Source organism: Syngnathoides biaculeatus, chromosome 21 (genome assembly GCF_019802595.1).
Source record: "Syngnathoides biaculeatus isolate LvHL_M chromosome 21, ASM1980259v1, whole genome shotgun sequence".
Classification (NCBI taxonomy): Eukaryota; Metazoa; Chordata; class Actinopteri; order Syngnathiformes; family Syngnathidae; genus Syngnathoides; species Syngnathoides biaculeatus.
In genome coordinates, this window is record NC_084660.1 from 6,498,694 (window position 1) to 6,517,603 (window position 18,910).

Consider the following 18,910-nt stretch of genomic DNA (forward strand, 5'->3'; position numbering starts at 1 on the left):
AAGAGGAATAACCTACCTTTACTGAGAAATATTTTATTGTTTGCCAAAAAACAATTACTCGTGACCATTTCCATGTGTAGCAGTAAAGCAGATTTTCATTTTTTTACATTTTTTTTAATTTATTTTCCTCACTCAAAAACATTACCCCAACTAGTCATGACTCAAAACTGCCCTGACGGCGCCGAGGCCCTTTCTTCTCGCCAACTTTTGAGCTTCTCCAGCTCCTCCTGGAGTCGTCGGGCGGCGCCCGCGGTGACGCCAAAGTCCCGCAAGAGAAGCGCGTCCCCCAGGAGTCCCCGCCGCCTCCTCAGCTCCGCGTTGTCCCTCCGCAGGCCGGCGCGGGCCCGCCGGGTCCGGGCCAGCAGGTCCCTGCCGGCGCTCAGCGTGGCCTCCAGCTGGGCCAGCTGATCCCGCTTGGCCTGCACCTCCGTCTGAATCCAGTGCAGCTTCTCCTTCATGTTTGACAGCAACTGGGGCAGGAAGTTTGTATTTAAAAAAAAAAAAAAAAAATCTGTCTACATTAGCCTGTCTATGGCGTTTTATGTTGCTAGGATTAAGCTGAGCAGACTTTTCTCAGGAAAAGCTTTGTGGTTGTCTTAAATAGCGGATGGCTCTAAAACAAACAAATTGAAGTCGTTTTGCGGTCCATTCATTTTGGACTTTGTACCTCCAAGGTGCGTTTCATGTTCTTCCGCAGCCCGGAGGCCTCCTGACCCCGCTCGTCGACTTTCGTTCGCCGCGTCCTCTGGGTCAACATCTGCTCAAACTGGAGCAGCAGGAGATCCCGGGCCTTGTCCTGCTCCCCCTCCTCCGCTCTGAGCAGGGCCTCCAGGCGGCCCACCCTGCCCTCCGTCTCGGCGTGCTTCAGGCGCAGCGTCCTCAGCTCTCGTCGAGCGAGCCGCTCGTCCTCTAACGTGGCCTCCACCTTGGCTCGGGCCGCCTCCGGAGCCCAAAAATGTCCGCTTAGCAGCGAGACTGCCAGCTTCCCTTTCAAAGTTGACACGGATTCCCATTCGTCCTCCACCTGTAAACAAACGCAAATATAAGAGTTGTGACGATATGTAGTCAGTACTTCTTTTTATTTTTGTTACTAATATAGATGATCAAGTTTCAAGTTTTCGGGACCAATTATTATCTCCACCCCCTACATTTGAGAAACAATTGTGCTTTTTAACTCCTTATTTTCAATATACAACGAACTTTTACTTACTTACTTTTACTTTTGAAATTTGTACTTTTCTGACAGGACGAGGTGGAAGTCACAACTACTTTCATAAATTTGCAAAATTGGTACTTGTAGCTTTTCTTTTTTTTTAACATAAGTAACAGTAAATTTCCATTGGAATCGTTGCTGGGCTAGAGTTGCGCTTCGGACCCCCTACCGCTAGATGGCAGCATTATATCAATCGGGGGGACGCAAACGCATCATTAAGCTAATTTGACCATTGCCACAAAAACGAAGATTGTAGTTTTATTACACTCATCTACGATTAATTCACATAACATTTAGCAATTTCAGAAAAATATTGTACTTAAGTTAAAATTTAAGTTGCCTCCTGTCGAGTTTAAATGAAGCTAGATGACGTTGTTTGTTTTTGTCTCGTTTTTATTGGGGCCGCACGAGGTGACCGAAATAAGCCGTCGTAGAATGACCCCGTTTAAAAATAACCAAAAAAAATAATCATCATAAAATGAAGATGAACAATTATATTTGGCGACCTGTTTGAGCTGCTCTCGCTCGCGCAGTCTCAGCTTCTCCTCGTGCCGTCGAGCGCTCTCCAGCCGGGAGGATTTCTGCCTCCTCAGATGGACCAGCCGCTTCAGGCACTCCTCGTACTCCTGCGCGTCCGGCTCGGGGTCTTCGTCACGGTCTCGGGGGTCCTTCCGGTTGAAGTAGGACGCCAGCTGGGCCTGAAGTTCCGCGTTGCGCCCCCTCGCCCGGTGGTCTTCCTCCTGCAGCTGCTCCGGGAGGATCACGGAGTCATTTTTGCTGTCTTCAACGTCAAGATTCTCACTTCTACTCGGGGGTCCAAAAGGTTCCTGCACCCCATTTTCTAACGAATCCTCTGGCTTAGCAGACATTTTTTTTTTACATCAGTTTAAAGCTATATACAAATCTAGAATAGCTGGAGTTGAAAATCTTTTTAAATGCCCGAGCAATGGTGTTTTGTTGCGGTTGTCGTGGCAACGAGTTGACACTGTATTGACAAATAACCGCCACTGGGGGGAGCAGTGTTTCACAAAAGAAATACAAAGGCTCGATCATTGAAATTAAATATCCAAAATCCTATTTTAATAAACGCTAGCGGGGTTTCTCCCCCCCCCCCCCACACACACACACACAAAAATCTCACTCAACGTACATTTCTACTGAATCGCATTTAGGTTGATACTTTTATGTTAATTGTGTTTTTGATGTGTATTTTAACATTAGAAGGTGAGTTCTTTTCTTCTTCTTATTATTATTATTATTATTCGGACCCATACTTAATGTTGCTGCGGTACTTGAGATAATTTCATGGCTAATTGGCATGGATTTTATTTTCATATGATGTAGAATCTTAATTTGGATCATTCAATTCAGCTTGCTATATTGCAGCACTTGTTAATTTCACATACAATAAACGTCGGCTGTTTATTTCTGACTGACGCCTTATTTTGTGTCAAAAATGTATTTTGAGTCAGCAGATAATTAGAGGCGACGTCGTGTGTGTATGAAATATGTTTTCCTTAACCCCTTTTCGGGAAGGAGTTGTAAACTTGCAACAGGTTTAATATAATCGATAATTTTAAGTCCAGAGTATCATTTTTTTTTTAAGTATCGGATTTTTCTCTCTGCAAAATTTGATTTGGTCCAGAAAGGGTTCAAAATCTTATCCAAGGCTTCTTAATTAATCATAAAAAATGTCAACTGCGAATTAACTTTTTCCTCCCCCGTACTTTGACCTTATTAAATATGCAAAAGCCTGCATGAAAGTGAATTCATCGTGAATGTTTCCGCAAAAGATCTCAGTCGAACGAACACACCGTGATTCGAATTTTGAAATATGTCGACAGCCCCCGATTTAAATCCATTTTAATTTTGTTTTCCAGTCCGGCGCAAGTGGAAGCGACGACGTCCACGTGAACTTTTGCACCCCAGACGGGAGCCTCTCAATGTGAGTTTTTTTTTACACATTTTTAACATGTGCTTGTTTTTTTTTTTTTTTTGTTTGTTTGGACAGCCTGTCCCGGAACTGAATCAATCATCTGCACTTTTGTTTTTAAATCTATCGATTGATTCGCAACATGTGCGTTTTTCGGCACACAATCACGCCTCATACGGGCTGTCAAAAAAAAAAAAAAAAAGCACGTAGTGGACTCGTCTAGACGTCGAGACTTTCGAGCGCGGCTTTAAAGATGATCGGCGGTGCTAAAAGTGACACCGAATCTGAGAAGTCGCTTTAAAAAGACCGCGGGCTCATGTTGGAGCCCAGGGGAACGCCGCGGTTTCATGTCCTCCTGAGTCTCAATCATGCACAATGCTAAAACACAAAAATTATTAGTCCTCAGCCGGCTGAGGGAATTATCTTCCCACAGCTGCATTATTTTAATAATTTGTCAAGCAGAGCCCAAGTTATACTTTGATTCTGGAGTATAATAAAAATAGCACGGTACATGCAGCCCGACATAAGTCGAGTGGATCTGTTTCTGGTTTGTGTGAGTTTATGTCGCTCCCATTTTCGAGCAAAAACAGCGGCAGTCGTTCAGAAAACACACCGTCGTTCCGCAGGGATTTGTTTTCGCGAGAGGCCACGGGAAGAAATAAATTCGCGCCGTCGCGGGGCCGCGCGCCCGACGCGGCTACCTGCGGTTTAACAGCGCCGGATCCTTCCGCCGCGCGACACGGACGCCGACCGTGAGACCACCCGCGCGTCAGACCGCCCGTCGGCGGGACGACTGCGCGATCACTTGAATCAGTCGCGTACAGACAAAGACGGGGAAAGTTCTGGTGATCCCTGTAGAGAAACTCGGGGGTGGTGACCTTCTCCGAATTGTCTTTCCGAGGTCTCACCATATTTGATATTCTCTCGGGAGAAGGCATCGGGATTCGATTAGTCGTGCGCACGTTGGACGTGAAGTCTGTTTTTTGTTTTTGTGTGTGTCCAAATCAAAGTTTACATATGTTGTGGGTGGGGGTGGAAGGTCAAGGGGTCACCTCCTGGAGCCTGAAAATCAAATTGGTTTCGGTTCAAATCAAACTAGACAGAGTTCATCGGCGCACACACAGCATTCTGCTCGTCCACCACCTGGACGTGCCGGGTTAATGTTACCCCCCCCCCCCCCCCCCCAGCCTTGAGCCTTTTGATGGCTGATCCTGGCTCACAGTTCTCCCGATTCAAGTTAAAACAAAAAAAAGTTAGTCACTTTGTTGCCCCTTGCCGTCATAAATCTCGCCTCCCCTCGAACCCGGCGCCGGCAGACGCGCGGCAACAAAAGCCAGGCCCGCGAGCGAGTCGACGGGCCCGCCGCCTCCCTGTGTGGAAAATTAAATCATTAAGATTGAGGTTTTTAGGCACAACACGTCCGCCGCAAAGCATTCTTGGCGGCGACATCAACGGGGAAAAAGGATAAATCGTCGTAAATAAGGCGACGGCTCTCGTCTGCGTTTGTCGTGATTGCTCACTGGTTCAAGTCGCTGTGGTCTTTGGTTTTCGTTTTTTTTTTTTTTTTTTTAATCCGGACCGTGTTGCCAAGATCGCGATCGATCAAGTTCGGAACCGCACTCGACTTTAATCTCTTTGGTATTACATTTTTCTTTTTTTGCTTGTCTAATTTACTTGATCGTTTGAATTTATTTTCATGAGCTCTAAATTATGTGCAAATGTTTTATGTTCGTTTGTATTTGTTTCAGCTGTGGTTGTCCTGAAAGCGCTCGATTTTCTTTCCTGCTTTTTAGCTCATTCATAATCCAAATTGGGGTGGGGGGGAGGCAGCACCAAAACCACTTCGAGGTCATTAGAATTCATTCAGATTTTTGCAATTTTGTGTATTTCAAAAGGTGCCGGCACCGATGGCGATATCGATACCGGCGATACCGGGCTTGGTGTTTACCTGGTATCGGCTGGATCGGCTCGCGGCATCGCACGCCGCTCATCACTCGGAGCGCTCCTCATTTCGAATTCATCCTCACGACGCCGGTAAGCGACTTTTTCCCTTTTTCCTCCCGCGATCGGTCGGCCAGAGCAAAACTAGCGCCGCACGTCCGTCGTGCACGATCCGACTTCGACGGACCTCGAAATGTTGACTGTTTTGTTTTTTATTTTATTTTTTTTTTTAATTTTTCGAGACACGATTAGATAAATATGGACGACGGGCTCTTCCCTCGCGGACGGTAGTCCGGTTGTGGCCGGGGAAGACGTGTGAACAACATGGCCGAGCGCGGTCCGCGCCAGCCGGGCTTAAGTTGTCTGTTAGTGTCTGTGTAAGTGTGGGCCTTCGGGGACCCCCGGGGTGTGGGGGGGGGGGGGGATCAAACGCTCATGTCGTCAGGCGCTGCCGAGAAGGAGACGACCGCTGACAGGTGCTTCCTGCGGGCCCGGCGTGGCAGGTGCGTGCACGCGCACGCTGAAGGCCGGATAGTTTGCTTTGCACTTTGACCCGTTTGCCGCTTCCTGAGCCGGCCAATCGGCGGCCGCCGCTTCCCGAACGCGACGGCCGCGCCAATCGGGGCCCTCCCATTTGTCTTCATGCGTCGCCACGACGACAAGCCGGACGACCAAATATGGGCGGAGAGGTTAGTTTTTTTTTTTTCAAATCAAACTTTTTGCCGACGGTGAAAAGAATGATTGCGAATCCAGCCGACGTCACTTTCCTCCTTTTTTATTTCAAATAACTGCGGTAGCAATAAATACGAAGCAAACAGTTCAAATAAAATCACTTTGTGACAAGAAAATGAAGGCACTTGGAGGCGTTAAAAGCATAGCGCGTTTGAAAAATGCAAAAAAAAAAAATCAGGCGTCGTCACGCTTGTTCCTGGGCGAGCTTGCGGCGCGGCGCCGAGGTCGAGAGCTCGCCGGCCGAGCTTCCGACATCCGCGTCAGGCAGCAGGTGAGGGGGGACGTATCCCGCCTGGGACTCCGAGGGCTTCCCGTGAGGCTGGGGGGGTTGCTCGGGGCAGCGGCCCCTCTTGTCCTGCCCGCGAAAGCCCCTCAGCTTGGGGCTCCAGTGTTCCCGCCACTGGAGGGCCAGCGTGGAGCGGTCGGCCACCAGTCTCCTCTCGTCCGGCGCTCGGACCCTCTCGCCCTCGCCGATCAGTAGAAAGGTCCGGCCCACGTGGAGGGCGGGGCAGCCGCAGGCCAGGTCCCGGTCGGGAACCCAGAGGGACTGCGGGCCCCTGCGGATGCGCGAGGGGGATCCCGTGCGGAAGACGACTTGAACCCAGATGGAGAACTGCCACCAGGGACCCGAGCGCTCCATGCCTCTCACCTGCACCTTCAGGACTGACACACACGCATGTTCCCGTTTCGATCAGGGCGAAGGCAGCGGCACTTCAAATGACGAGACCAACCGTAGTCCTTGAGGCAGTAGGTGTCCAAGTTCATCCGGACTTTAACCTGCGGTGGCTGGCAGTGGGACGCACACTCCTCATCTGTGGGGGGAGAGGAGACTCGTCATTCCAATCTGCAAGTACTTTCTTGGCACATCTCAAAGTGGCCGCCCAAAACCAAGTCTCCGGTGAAGGCCCGGGTACCAAATGCCAAACCCTCCGGCGGACCACATAAACACCACCCGCAGTCGCTCTCGTTACTGACAACGCGGCCGCTCCAATTTGTCATCGCCGTATCTCGTGACCAACAGATGCCGAGCAGAGCCCGGACGTTCCCTCGGAACCTCCGACCGCTTCGGGTCTGGTCACGCGATCCAATTAGAGATGTTATCATAAGACCATCTGCGTAATTTTACGCAAAACCGATGGAGGCGTGGGACGTTACCCAGGGGAGCCCCGATGTATGTTAGGCTTGAATTTTTCCTTCATTTTCAGTCACTCATTTTTTTTCATTTTTTAAAAATCTTCAAGTATGATTTAAAACTGGAGTTTCACTGACCGATGGCGTACTGGGGCTGAAACACCGGCGTTGGAGCAACCTCTTGAATCCCTGCAAAAGAAAAGAGCGTCAGACCCTACACGAGTGCGGTCGTTTTTACGATCGACAAATCCCTTGCGAATGTTTACTTGTTCCTTCGGGCCAGAGCGTGACGACGTCGCGCGCCATCCATTCATACATTGCCCAGGCCTCTTGTAAAAAAAAAAAAATGCAAACATTTGCCACCGCGTCGGCTTTCGTCCTTCCCGACGCAACGAGGCCAGAGGCACGGAACAGCCCCCCACCCCGGTTCGCTAGCCCTCCGAAGCGTTAGCACGATGGCTGTTTTTGTTATGAGAAGGTTTGGTAGAACGTGACGGTGTTTAAAAATGTTTTAGTCCTGTTATTCATCGTGACGCGGGAGGTCATTTCGTTAGGATCAGGCGTACGGCTCCGCGTCCTGGGGGAGGCTAACGGGCGCTATATTTAGCCTGGTCCGGCAGAAAAAACGAACGCAGCCCTTTTGACCGTCCGAGGTACGAGTCTGGGCCTGGCCTGCGACAGGTGACACCGGGTTTCAGTGAGCGGACAGCGTTCGGTCGGACTTACGGACGCAGGGCCGCAGAGGCGACGTGCCCTGTTTGAATCCGGGGGCGCAGCGGTTGCACCGGAGGCCGGTCACCCCTTGTCGGCAGAGGCACTGACCCGACGTGCGGTTGCACCAGCGTCCCACGGCTCCCAGAGGGTGGCACTGACAAGCTGGAAGAGGGAATAGCCAGGAAAATCATCGTTCGGACCCTGGATGACACCATGGCTTGGTAAATATTGATATTGCTTCTTTCGGCTTGTCCCGCTACAGACCGATAAACCACAAAGTTTTCGTGGAATGTGAAATCCTGCTCGGGAAGCCGCTTAAAACAACATTCCACGAGTCTGTTAGTGACAGCCACAGAGGGACCTGTGACCAGTCAAAGGTCGTAGGTCACAGCACATTCCAGGGTTGCAGGTTACAGGTGCAAGTCACGTGCACGCCCACAAGTGTAAGACCTCGAAAAGAAATCCAACACACTGACGTTGGCAGGCCTTGCGGTGCTGCAGCGGCTTGCTTTGGTCCCGGGTGTACCCGTTGTGGCAGTACTGGCAGTGGCGTCCGGCGGTGTGGTGGCGACACTTGAGGCAGACGCCCCCGCTGCGCCGGCCAGACTGCTGGAACACTTCCATGTTGAAGCGGCACTTGGTGGCGTGGCCGTTGCACTCGCACGCTGGAGGTTGGGCGAAATTGCAAAAGCAAACACGACTGCATTTCAGTGCTTTTGGTTTTGGCCAGTGGCTGGGGGTGAGAGACAGAAGTTGACATCACAATAATTTTTCAAAAGATAATCAACAGTATCCATGTTAACAAGCACTGGAGCAGATCACACAGACTACTGTGGCCATTCCCCACTGTAGTATCTGCGACTGAATGCTGCTGCGTGGATATTCTGAGATTGAACCCTTTTCATTTGGTTTTAAGTCTTGGAAGGCTTCTGGAAAAGTATGACTCACCCACGCAAGGGTTTGGGTTTGCGGGTGTGGCCCGATGCCAGGGTCTGTCAAAGTAGAAATCTTCGCATACGTCGCAGTCCGGGCCGGCCGTGTGATGCTCGCACACGCACACGGCCCGGCCTGCGTCGTCACGGCGACACTTGGACGCGTGTCCGTTGCATTTGCAGCGACCCCCGACCTGCAGGTCCGAGAGCGTCAAAGGGGGCAGGGCGGGTGCGGTAATGGGTGGTCGGGGGGCCGCCTGTAAGTTTCTGGAGCTTTGATGGGTGTTGGGACGGTTGTTTCTTCGCTTCCTCAGTTCTCTTCCTTTGGAAGCCACGTGGCGGCCCTCCACGGTCCAGTTGCAGTCACCGTTGGGACACAGGTGCCACCGGTCGCCGTGCTTCTTGCGGCCCAGCTTTCCAGCTTTTGGGGAAACATCCGAGCTGAACGTGTCCCCGCTTTCCTTGCTGGTCACGTTGTTCGCACCTTTGTGATGACCCCTCGCTTGGAACTTGTCTCCTTTCTTCTGTGTGCTCGTCGCAGAGTTTTTAGTGGCCTTGTTTAAAATGGCCGGCACGTTATCTGGGTTCGGGTTGCCACTGGGATCGCCAGCGTAGCCAGAACTCCGCCTCACGGGTTTTACCTCTTCTGGCCATCCAACCTTCTTCTTGCTTGAGCTCACTTTTGCGTTTGCGGATGTTTGGTGGAAGACCACCCGGATATCTGTCGCCGTCACCCAGTCTTGCAAAGTGGGACTGTAATCAAAATCGGGAGATGAAGGACGTCCGTCGAGGGACGAGAACGCCAGCACCGTACCGCCCCGCTGCTTCTGCAAGGGCCGAGGATCGGAGCACAGCGGTTCTGTTTCCTGGTGTCTGGTCTGGGCCATCGTCTGAGAGGGGAGCCCAAAATCCCCAAAGCAGTCGCTGGAATAATGTTGCATCGGCCTCCAAGTGTGTCTGTAGTCCATAGACTTGAAGATGGAGATGGCGATAGGGTCCCAGGGCTCCCCATGATGGCAGAACTGCAGACTTATGTAGGTGACTTCAAAGCGGCGACCCAGGGGCACAGTGAGGACCCAGTCCCCGCTATTCTGGTCCCCTCGAGCCTGCCAGCAGGTGAGGTTGTGAGGATTGTGAAGGTCCGTCAAGGCGGTGATGTTTCCTTCAAAATCCAGATCTCGGAGGGACCGACTGGCGTCGACCGAGACCCTGTAGGCGGCGTTGATGAACTCGGAGAGACAGTGGCGAGGACGGCCGTCCGGGTGGTAGCAGGGATCGTGAGGCGAAGCCCAACTCAGCGGGACGTGGGACAGAGAGGAGAAGAGGAGAGGCCGAGGAAGTAAATAGAGGAGGAAAACCAGGAAGGGAGATATGGAAGGGGGATGGGAAAAGGCCCGGAACATCATGTCATCCAGCCTGTGGAGGACAACAAAAAGACACCGTAAGAAAATCATCCTTGACACCCTCCAGGTTTGGTAAAAACTGGATTTGTAGTTGCCCGGCAAAAAAACATTCTTGACCCATGTTTACACCCTAAATTTGATGTCGAATATCTGACGGTCTCCAAGATCTTTTTTTTTTTTTTTTTTCTAGTTTTGACGGTTTCTATAATGAGGGCGGCTGAATTGGAAATACACGATCGCGTCAGTGCAACTGCAGAAGCTCAGCCGACGTCTGCGAACTGTTGCAGTTTGTGTGCGCTCGAAGGGTGCGTTTGTCTGGAATGAGCAAAAAATATGTCTTGACAGCTGGAGCCAAACCCCAAGCTGGATGGCGTCCATCTCGTTTACGGCTCTTCCCCGTCGAACCGCCGCCGTCCGCAGGCATGTGATCGGACTGAGGTGTGCGCGGCCGAGATCTTTCAACCTTTTTTTTTTTTTTTTTTTTTTGGACGCACTACACAAGCGGCGGTCACGCTCGCCAAAATGATTTATAGATGGAAATCTTGCTTGAGCCCCAAACACGAATTGTTCTTGTCCCTCGTGCGAACAAATCTCTTCCTGCCTCTTCCAGCTGGTGATGAGTGTAATTCATCCAACTGTCAGGATTTCATCCACCCGAGAGTTTCTTTTGGAATGTGGACAAAGCAAGCAAGCGACCAGCCGCAAAAACGGACGTCCTCTTCGGATTACCTTCCGTTCTTGCTTTCTTGCCTCTGTCACCTTGCAGAATTGTCTTCATCGATATGATTTTACAAGCTCCCCGCCCCCACCTCGGTGCTCCCGCGTCACCTGGTCCCGTCGCTCTCTGTGAGATTCGCGGCGTCCTAACAAGCGTCTGACACTTGACAGCAAAGTCTGCGAGGGCCGCGCAACCCCGGGGGGGAAGGACGCCCCCCCCCTCATCCTGCTCAATTAGCAAGCAAAACATGAAGCTTCCTGAGAGACCGGCTGGCTCAGGAGGTTGGATCGGGCAACCCCCCGAAGGGAAGATCGCTCGGGATCAAGCCCGGGTTCGATCAGGGCGAGGCTCTGCACCTGTCTACGCCGCGTGACCCAAACGGGCTTATTAGGGGCAAGAACCACAAAGAACACCATTGTGGGCATGACTTAGTTTTGACTGTCGGCTTCCGCAAGCAAATAGTGGCGTGATGACATCATCATCTCCCAAGTGCAGCGCTGATCTTCCGATGGAACTATGTGAAGCCTGCCAGGACTACGGGGGCTGACAACCTGGGGGTATGTTTACGGCCTTGACCCCGCCATGCAGGGCCCGTGAAAAGTTGTTTTGGGTACAATTTTGTCGTGAGCGAAAGAACGAGATCCCGGATACAAGCGGCTCAAAGCAGGCTGTCCGGGCTCTCCCTTAGTGATAGGGTGAGAAGCTCGGTCATCAGGGAGGGGCTCGGTGTCGAGGAGCCAGATGAGGTGGCTGGGGCATCTGATCCGCACGTCCCGCCGGAAAGAGACCCCGAGGACGACCCAGGACACGCAGGAGAGGCTACATCTCTCGGTTGGCTCGGGAACACCTCGGGATCCCTCCGGAAGAGCTGGAAGAAGTGGCTGGGCAAAGGGAAGTCTGGGTATCCCTGCTGAAGCTACTTCCCCTGTGACCCGATGGATGGATGGATGGATGGATGGATGGATGGATGCGTACAATATCCCGTTGTAGTGCTCTGTGTGGGTTCAAGCAGCACTAGTCTAAATCCTTATAATTACTGTAACATCAGTGCTGATTTGCATTAGCCCATCTATGTCATTTTGGATTAAACCTTAGCCCCACCCTAAGTGGATTTTTGTTGACGTGGTTTTGTCCAACACTTTGGTGTTTAAATATAGAATGTGTAATTTTCTCAAGTTGTATATGCTACTGTGCCGTGCTAATTCCCGTTAGCCCATCTATGGCGTTTGGCATTATATGTTAGCATTAAGATTACTGACTTGTGAGGCAAATTGATATGATTTGCTTGAACCTTGAACCTCACACGTTTTAAAATTCCTCGTCATGGGTCCGCAGCAGCCAAAGCCGAAGGCCGGCGGCGGTTTTGCGAAAAAGTCCGGCGTGTAAGAATTGATTTTTTTTGGAAAGCTCGAAGGCGACGCGGCGCCACACCTGTCGGCGCATGTAACCGCTCTGGCACCTTTGTTCATTTGCAATTGTCCTCAGAAATCCAACACTGCGGCCTGTATTCCCAAACCACATTCCCGCACGTGTTATTCCACCCGGCGCGGATTCCAGCGGCTCCAGTTTGGGCGGAAGAATCTAATTTTAGTGGCGGAAGTGTCACAGGGCGGATTTAGCGCTCATCTTCGTGTTTGCGGCGGGGAAACAACCAAAATTTGACAAGGTCTTGGGATTTTTTTCGACGCAATGTGGCGTTTGACTGCGACCGCTCGCTTGAAGTATTCTGAAGTTCTCCTGGGTCTTGCAAATATTCTCATAACCCGCGAATTGTGATCGTGATTGGCACCACAAAAATGGCGCCAAAGCCCTATTTTTGTCTTCACGAAGCGTCCGAGTTTATTCCAACAAAGTTCCTGGCCTCGAGTGGCGTTCCAGCTGATTTCACGTCGTGCCAATTTTGACTGGTTCATCGCATAACCCGAGCTCGGATTAAAATATTGAAATAACATTACAGTTTTTCACTTTTGCTTTCTACCGAAGTTAGATTTTTGGCGAGTTCGGCCGCGAGATGGCGGATGTTGGTCTGAAGCTCCTCAACTCACTCCCACTCGCAGTTCCTTCTGCTGATTTTGAACGTCTGCAAATTTTCTCACTGCATGCCTTTAAAAAAAAAAAAAACAAAAACAGGCATACATACAAGTTGGCAGAGGCCTTTCCCATGGAGGCTTCACATGTTGATATTGCAAAACAGATGGGAATGAAATCATTGCGATTCCAAAGATGAGGCACCGCTGGTGAACGTAAGTCCCAATTAAATCCACATGCTGCCAGCAGGATTAGCGTTGCAGTGACGCACGCAAACGCATTTTATGTCGGATCCAAAAACACAAACAAAACAAACAAAAAAACAAACAAACAAAAAAAAAACCGCCATGTGTGCCAGAATTGATGGATTCCTCCTTGTTGCCACCCCCCACCAAAAAAAGCTTCATTAAATAAATGTCTCTGGTGTTTTTTTTTTTTTTTTTTTGCATTACTCTGGCAAAAGATATTAAAACTCGCTCTTTAGATGAGGTAATAACGTCAGTGTTATTTATATGCTCCTTAGATCAAAGACTAATAAAATTGCATTGAATTCATCGATTAAACGAAATATGTCTGTTTTCTTCCAAAGGCAAAAAAATAACAAATCACCAGCACGTCTTTGATGATGATTAGGATCATTTTGGGGGTTTGATTGATTTTTGGCAAGAACAACAAACGCGCCTTGATGGCTTCAATTGTTATTATTATTGTTATTAATATGAGCCGCTGATTGCGCGCCGAATGCGGGAATTATAATATTTACCGAGCTGCACCATTACGGAACGGCAATTACACAAATGCATTTCCACTGATTGCGTGTGATCACGCCAATAAAAATATCAGTCTCTTGAATTGTAAGGATGAAAATATATATTTTTTTAATTTTATGGAAGCTTTAAAACACGAGCGAAACATTTTTGACCAACAGAAAGTTTCGCAAATGCGCGTTCAGGCCTAACAAATCAATTCATATTTCGGGGGTTCATAAAATCACAATTTCGCCGCTCTTGCGGACACGTCAAATGACAAAATTGTCGCGCAAATGTGTGCGCATATGTTTTTGTAAAAAATAAAAAAAAAATGTCTCTGTTAAGCGAAGCGAGAGCGGCTCACCATGCGCGTCCTCCGAGATGGTCCTTCTCCCCGCGCGGGTGTCCTCCTCACATCCAGCCTGTGCACGGCTCTGTCTGTTGGGGGGGGGGGGAGAACAAGAAGGAGGAGCAGGAGTGGGGCTCCCAGAAAAAAAAAAAAAAGACAACGAAAAAGAAGATGAGGGACCTGCCGGAAACCGACATCCGGGCGCTAAAATAGAAAAAAAAAAACTCTTGATTACACTTTTTCCACGGGGGGTGAAATAAAAAAATGAATCATTTCAAAATTATTATTTTTGGACTTGAATGCACTATTGGTCGTAGTTGGTTTTAGTAGTCATTCCGAACTGCACGAAAGAACGCGCGCTTTTTCTCGTTGTTGTTATTGATTTATTTCCATTTGATTTAAGCTTTCATACGATTTCGGATGATTTTTGTCAGGTTGCGGATGGAAACGGAAGGTGGAGGTCGGCAGTGGGCACTTGACTGATGTTGATTTTTTTTTTGTGGGGGGGGGTCTTCGTGCACCCACCCTCGAACAATTTTGGTTTGTTTAAATTGGTCAAATTAAAAAAAAAACGGGTGGAAAGAGGACGCGCCGTCGCCAGATGAGGTGTGCCAGAATTCGGTTCGAAACTATGAAAATTAAATGTACAAAAAAAAACCATTGTGAGGCAAAAATCCACTTTTTACCCGCGCAAAATTGAAACAAGTGTACAAAATGATTTTGAGACATTATTTATGACGACTAAACATTTAACGATCGTCGTCATGGGATTTATTTTTGATCCTTCAGGTGAAAAATGAAGAACACAACATAGATAAAAAGACATTTCCCTCTTCAAATAATCGATGTCACTTAACGATATTATATATAATATGCAACCGATGAGCAAATGAAATTCATATGCCTTTTTATTCTTTTGCTATGTAGAATTGCTCTGTTTAGCTAAAACAAAAAGATTCGCAATATTTAATATTTATGTTTCGTAAGAGTTATTTTATAACCTGTGTGGTCGAATGAATTGAATCTTTTTTTTTTTTTAACATGACAAAATTAAATGGAGAGCATTTTAAGTTTCATTTGACGATGACGCCCCCTTGTGGCTACCTATGTTATGACTGGTTTTGCCTTTCACCATGTGAATAAGGTGTGCTATGTTACAAAAAATGTGATATTTTTGGAATGAAATATGCATTTTAAAGCTGTAAAACTTTTTGTTTTTAAACGCTCGTCATCACACGAGTCACCGAGTGACCTTGAAACCTATGAAATGCGCGACATAAATAAATTTGCTTTGCTCCACAGATTCCATTTGCCGTCGGCCAGGTGATTGCAGAATTTCCAAGACGTTCACGCGGCGGGTCAAAGTTCGCCGGCAAGTCTCGCCGTCTTTGGGGCGTCGCCGCTCGCCGCGTCTCCTTTCCGCACCTCCTCGAGACATTCTGGACCAGAGAAAGCAAACATGAGAGCAGGACACGCGAAAAACGCCATCTTCGGTCCCCGGGGCGTCCCGACCTCTCTCGTCGGCGCCGAGGACGTGCCTCTTGCACAGGAAGTCCTCCAGCTTCTGGTCCTGATGCCGGAAGTACCAGACCTCCACTACGTCTTCGTACTGCTCCAACATGATCTCGCACTGGGGGGGGGGGGGGGGGGCGCAACAGCTAAATGCTAACATTAGCCCCCCCCCCCACACACCCCTGTCATATTCAAACCTGTTTCTTCATGTCCGCCACCTCCGCGGACGGCTCGTCCCACAGCTCGTACGGCAGGCCCAAATCCACTTTGACGCCTCGGCGGACCAGGTTCTTCAGCTCCGTCACGGTCTGGCTGGAACCCTGCAGCCCATAGACAAATGTCACACGTGCAGATGAGTGGGAACCTTGAGAAAAATGATGGGTTGGGGGGGGGGGGGGTCGACCTTGGAGTAGCGCAGGCTGCCCTGGCGCTCATCGTGGACGCGATACTCCAGGATGCGCTCGCATATGTTGTCCACGGCCTCCGTGAGGCGGATCTCCCTAGAGGGATGGGGGGAGACCCCAAACTTTTCTTTACACTTTACATTAAAAAAAAAAAAAAGCCTTGGGTGAAATTTCAGGCTTTATCTAAAATGCACAATTTTTATGGGCGATTGCTCAACTTTTGAATGTTTCTGCAAATTTTTAGCGGCGCACTCTCACGGGAGACTTTCTGAACAATAACAAGTGGCTTGGAGGATGGACGGACATTTTTTGGTCACATCGGAATTTGCATTTAGACACTATCTTGATGTGATTTTTTTTTTTTGGGGGGGGGGACTGCCACTTTAGACGTACGAGGTGTTGTACTCGATGGTTCTTCTCCTCTTGCCGGTCTGGAGCACTTCTCCCACCTCCAGCACTTCCTTGGAGCGGCTGCTTCTTCCCAAAGCTTCCTGGAGCTCCACGGTGAGAAACTTGCACACTGCCTCACACAAACCAAAATCTTTTAAAGCAAATTATTGACTAGTGCGAAGTTTATGCTGTAAATATATATATATATATATTTTTTTTTTTTTTTTTGGTGGGGTGAGGTGATCGAGGGCTTGTGTCCCTGCGACTATAGCGCCACTTAGCGGTTGCCGGCGAAAGATGCGCAAGCGTCTCACCTTCACATTTATTTGGTCGTCTCGCGTCGTCGTCCGCTCGAACAAAAACGCAGAAATGGAGCAAATAAAACGCCGCGACGAGGACAGATTTCATCGTAGTTTGCTGACGCGACCCGGCAGCGGACTACTTTTTCCCGTGGAGCCACATCGCAGGAAGTGGCCAAGCGCAGCCTGCCCAAGTGCACTGCGCATGCGTGTAGGTTCTGCCAGCTTTCGTCGTCTTCGTCAATCCTGCAACACCGCCACCTATCGATGTGGAGGGATGACTGTTTTGGCTTCCAATGGAAAATGTTTATTTTTAGTAAAACCAAATATAAAAAATACCTTGGATTTTCATATTTGACTAGCATTATTCTCAACAATAACAATAAAAAATATATTTTGTGTGTTTTCGCTCCTCACATTTTTATGATTCCATTTCAGATTCACATTTCCCATCTTCATTGTCCAATTCCAAAAAATAATAATTGTACAGTATTTAATACGAAAAATACATTCCAAATTTTTTTTCTGACTATACCTTCAATTAAAAAATAAAAAAAGGTTAACATTGTTTTTCCTTCACTATATTCAGCTTTGTTGATTCAGCACTTTTATTCAATAAACAGGTGTAAGTCCGTCTTTATTATAATTATTATTTTTTTTATGAAGTAGTTTTTGTCGGTTTGTATTCCATCTTCGTGCATTACCTGACTGCAGGGGAACCACCCACGCTGACGTCATCGCTTTACACCCGCAGGGCACCAGGGTGCACTCCTCGGCGTGCTCGCAGACGACTCCCAGCCGAACCCCTGCAGGAGGTCACCAGTGCCGGCCCGGGTAAGCGAACTCGCGTGGACTTAAATTATAGAGGTTGTTGGATGTTTTGGGGAGAAACCGGACGGTTCTGCTGGTGTTTAAGTGGGGCGTGGCGCTTAAAAGTTGAAGGGCGAGGTTGTGTTGTTGCAGTCTGTGTCCTACATTGCTTAAAAAAAACAAAACATGAATTGAAATTTTCTGCACAGGACTAAAAATCATTTTGTTGTTGCCACATTCACTTGTTCATGTAGGTGTCAAAACAAAATGGCTCCAACGACCCACAGGTGGATTTCTGCCACCCTAAGTGGAATGTTGACGTTCCTGAACGCCACAAACACACGCGCACACCATTATCTGTAATTTTTCGTCAAACTGGCTCGGCAGGGAACGTAGCACGACCGCCTCCGCGCTCACCAAAGACGCAGTTTTGTCCGCCCGGACGTTGCCGGAACAGGTTTTTGTTCCGACCAACCAATCAGATGAAGGAAAGATCCCAAAATCGGAGATTGGAAATCTGATTTGGACCGACGGGCAAACGATCCAAAATGAGGGAAGTTGGAATGAACTGGATGACCGGAACGTCTCCATCCTCGTATCGTAGGTTTGACGGTCATCATGTCCACCTCGGCCCCCATGAACCTCGTCCGCAAAATCCCCCAACCGCCGACGGCCGTGCTAGGTGAGCCCCCGAGGCGCCGCCCGCCAGTGGGTCGAGTCGCAATCCTGACGCTTTCCTCCATCTCCCGCAGTGGCCGTAAAAGTGCTTTTGTGCATCATCCCAATCGCCCAGATCGCAATGGGTGAGCCACGACCCCCCCTTGCCCCCCCCCCCCCCGAGTAACCTCAGCACCTCTCCTGAATGTATTCACCTGAATTACCGCCAGGCGCGGCGCACCTGGACGACTGCCCCCGCCAGCACTACATTCCCGTTTACCTGATCGTGGTGGGCGTGGCCTTGTCGCTGCTGGTGCTTGTGACGGGCCTGCCTTGCGCCCGCGTGCCCAAAGACGGCCCCCCGAACCCCTTCTGCTGGGTCAGCCTGGGCTGGAACTCTCTGCTGGCGGTTTTCCTCGTTTCCTGGTTCGTCGCCGGTGAGTGGCCCAACTGGTCAAGGCCCCGTTGCACTAGCATATGAACAACTCTGCGCACTAGTAGGATTTCCAAACTGTGTCCGTATGGTTTCCTCCAGGCAACGTGTGGATCTACTCCATCTACAAGCCCAACTACCACAAGAACGTCACGAGCGCCGAGCCCTACTGCGACAAAACGCTCTACCTGTTCGCCTTCTGGACCACGACGCTGGTCTACATCGTGGTGGGTCTGTTCGTGGCCCTCGGACTCGTAGTCCTGGTCTGCCTCTACATGTGCGGCCAGGCCGACCCCGACGACTACATCTAGAAGCCCGAAGCCCGAGACCGCCGAGTAATGAGCTGAGTCGCTTAATTGATCTTTTCTGGAGAAGTAACACTTTGTGACAATGTTTTATATATATATTTTGGTATTATTTTGCTGGTGTGAATCGGGTACAACGTCCCTCATTTATTGGGGTGGCGGGGGTTACATTTCATAAAACACCCGCAATAAATCAAATCTGCAAAGTAGCGACCAATTATTTATTGTATGGAAATGAGCCACGTTTTCAAAGCAGT

General features: G+C 49.4%; 4 protein-coding genes and 1 long non-coding RNA gene across 7 annotated transcripts; 2 read left to right on the plus strand and 3 right to left on the minus strand.

Annotated features, from left to right (window-relative positions):
* Positions 1-20: 20 nt before the first annotated feature.
* Positions 21-4,114, minus strand: ccdc96 (coiled-coil domain containing 96). 3 transcript variants are annotated; one of them, XM_061808586.1, is made up of 4 exons: positions 4,055-4,114; positions 1,720-1,959; positions 668-1,024; positions 21-470 (listed from the first exon to the last, which is right to left on the minus strand). In XM_061808586.1, the coding sequence occupies exons 1-4, from the start codon at positions 4,082-4,084 to the stop codon at positions 162-164; spliced, it is 936 nt and encodes a 311-aa protein (XP_061664570.1). In that variant the 5' UTR covers positions 4,085-4,114; the 3' UTR covers positions 21-161. The 3 variants fall into 3 exon arrangements, with proteins under 3 accessions (XP_061664570.1, XP_061664569.1, XP_061664568.1); XM_061808585.1 differs by lacking the exon at positions 4,055-4,114 and adding an exon at positions 3,028-3,090; XM_061808584.1 differs by lacking the exon at positions 4,055-4,114 and having other exon boundaries at positions 1,720-2,184.
* LOC133494605 (uncharacterized) lies at positions 1,895-15,285 on the plus strand. Its single transcript, XR_009793332.1, has 4 exons — positions 1,895-2,036; positions 3,094-3,158; positions 5,042-5,180; positions 15,146-15,285. It is a non-coding gene; the product is annotated as an uncharacterized LOC133494605 (long non-coding RNA).
* On the minus strand, positions 5,919-14,238 carry ntn5 (netrin 5). Its single transcript, XM_061808576.1, has 7 exons — positions 13,859-14,238; positions 8,613-10,012; positions 8,141-8,329; positions 7,677-7,826; positions 7,089-7,139; positions 6,551-6,631; positions 5,919-6,482 (listed from the first exon to the last, which is right to left on the minus strand). The coding sequence occupies exons 2-7, from the start codon at positions 10,000-10,002 to the stop codon at positions 6,004-6,006; spliced, it is 2,340 nt and encodes a 779-aa protein (XP_061664560.1). The 5' UTR covers positions 10,003-10,012; positions 13,859-14,238; the 3' UTR covers positions 5,919-6,003.
* cnpy4 (canopy FGF signaling regulator 4) lies at positions 14,436-16,675 on the minus strand. Its single transcript, XM_061808588.1, has 6 exons — positions 16,464-16,675; positions 16,153-16,279; positions 15,759-15,855; positions 15,553-15,675; positions 15,356-15,473; positions 14,436-15,282 (listed from the first exon to the last, which is right to left on the minus strand). The coding sequence occupies exons 1-6, from the start codon at positions 16,555-16,557 to the stop codon at positions 15,203-15,205; spliced, it is 639 nt and encodes a 212-aa protein (XP_061664572.1). The 5' UTR covers positions 16,558-16,675; the 3' UTR covers positions 14,436-15,202.
* On the plus strand, positions 16,135-18,898 carry LOC133494602 (transmembrane protein 272-like). Its single transcript, XM_061808589.1, has 6 exons — positions 16,135-16,263; positions 17,163-17,282; positions 17,863-17,940; positions 18,011-18,061; positions 18,146-18,352; positions 18,451-18,898. Exons 3-6 carry the CDS (start codon positions 17,877-17,879, stop codon positions 18,657-18,659), a joined length of 531 nt encoding a protein of 176 aa, XP_061664573.1. The 5' UTR covers positions 16,135-16,263; positions 17,163-17,282; positions 17,863-17,876; the 3' UTR covers positions 18,660-18,898.
* Positions 18,899-18,910: the final 12 nt, after the last annotated feature.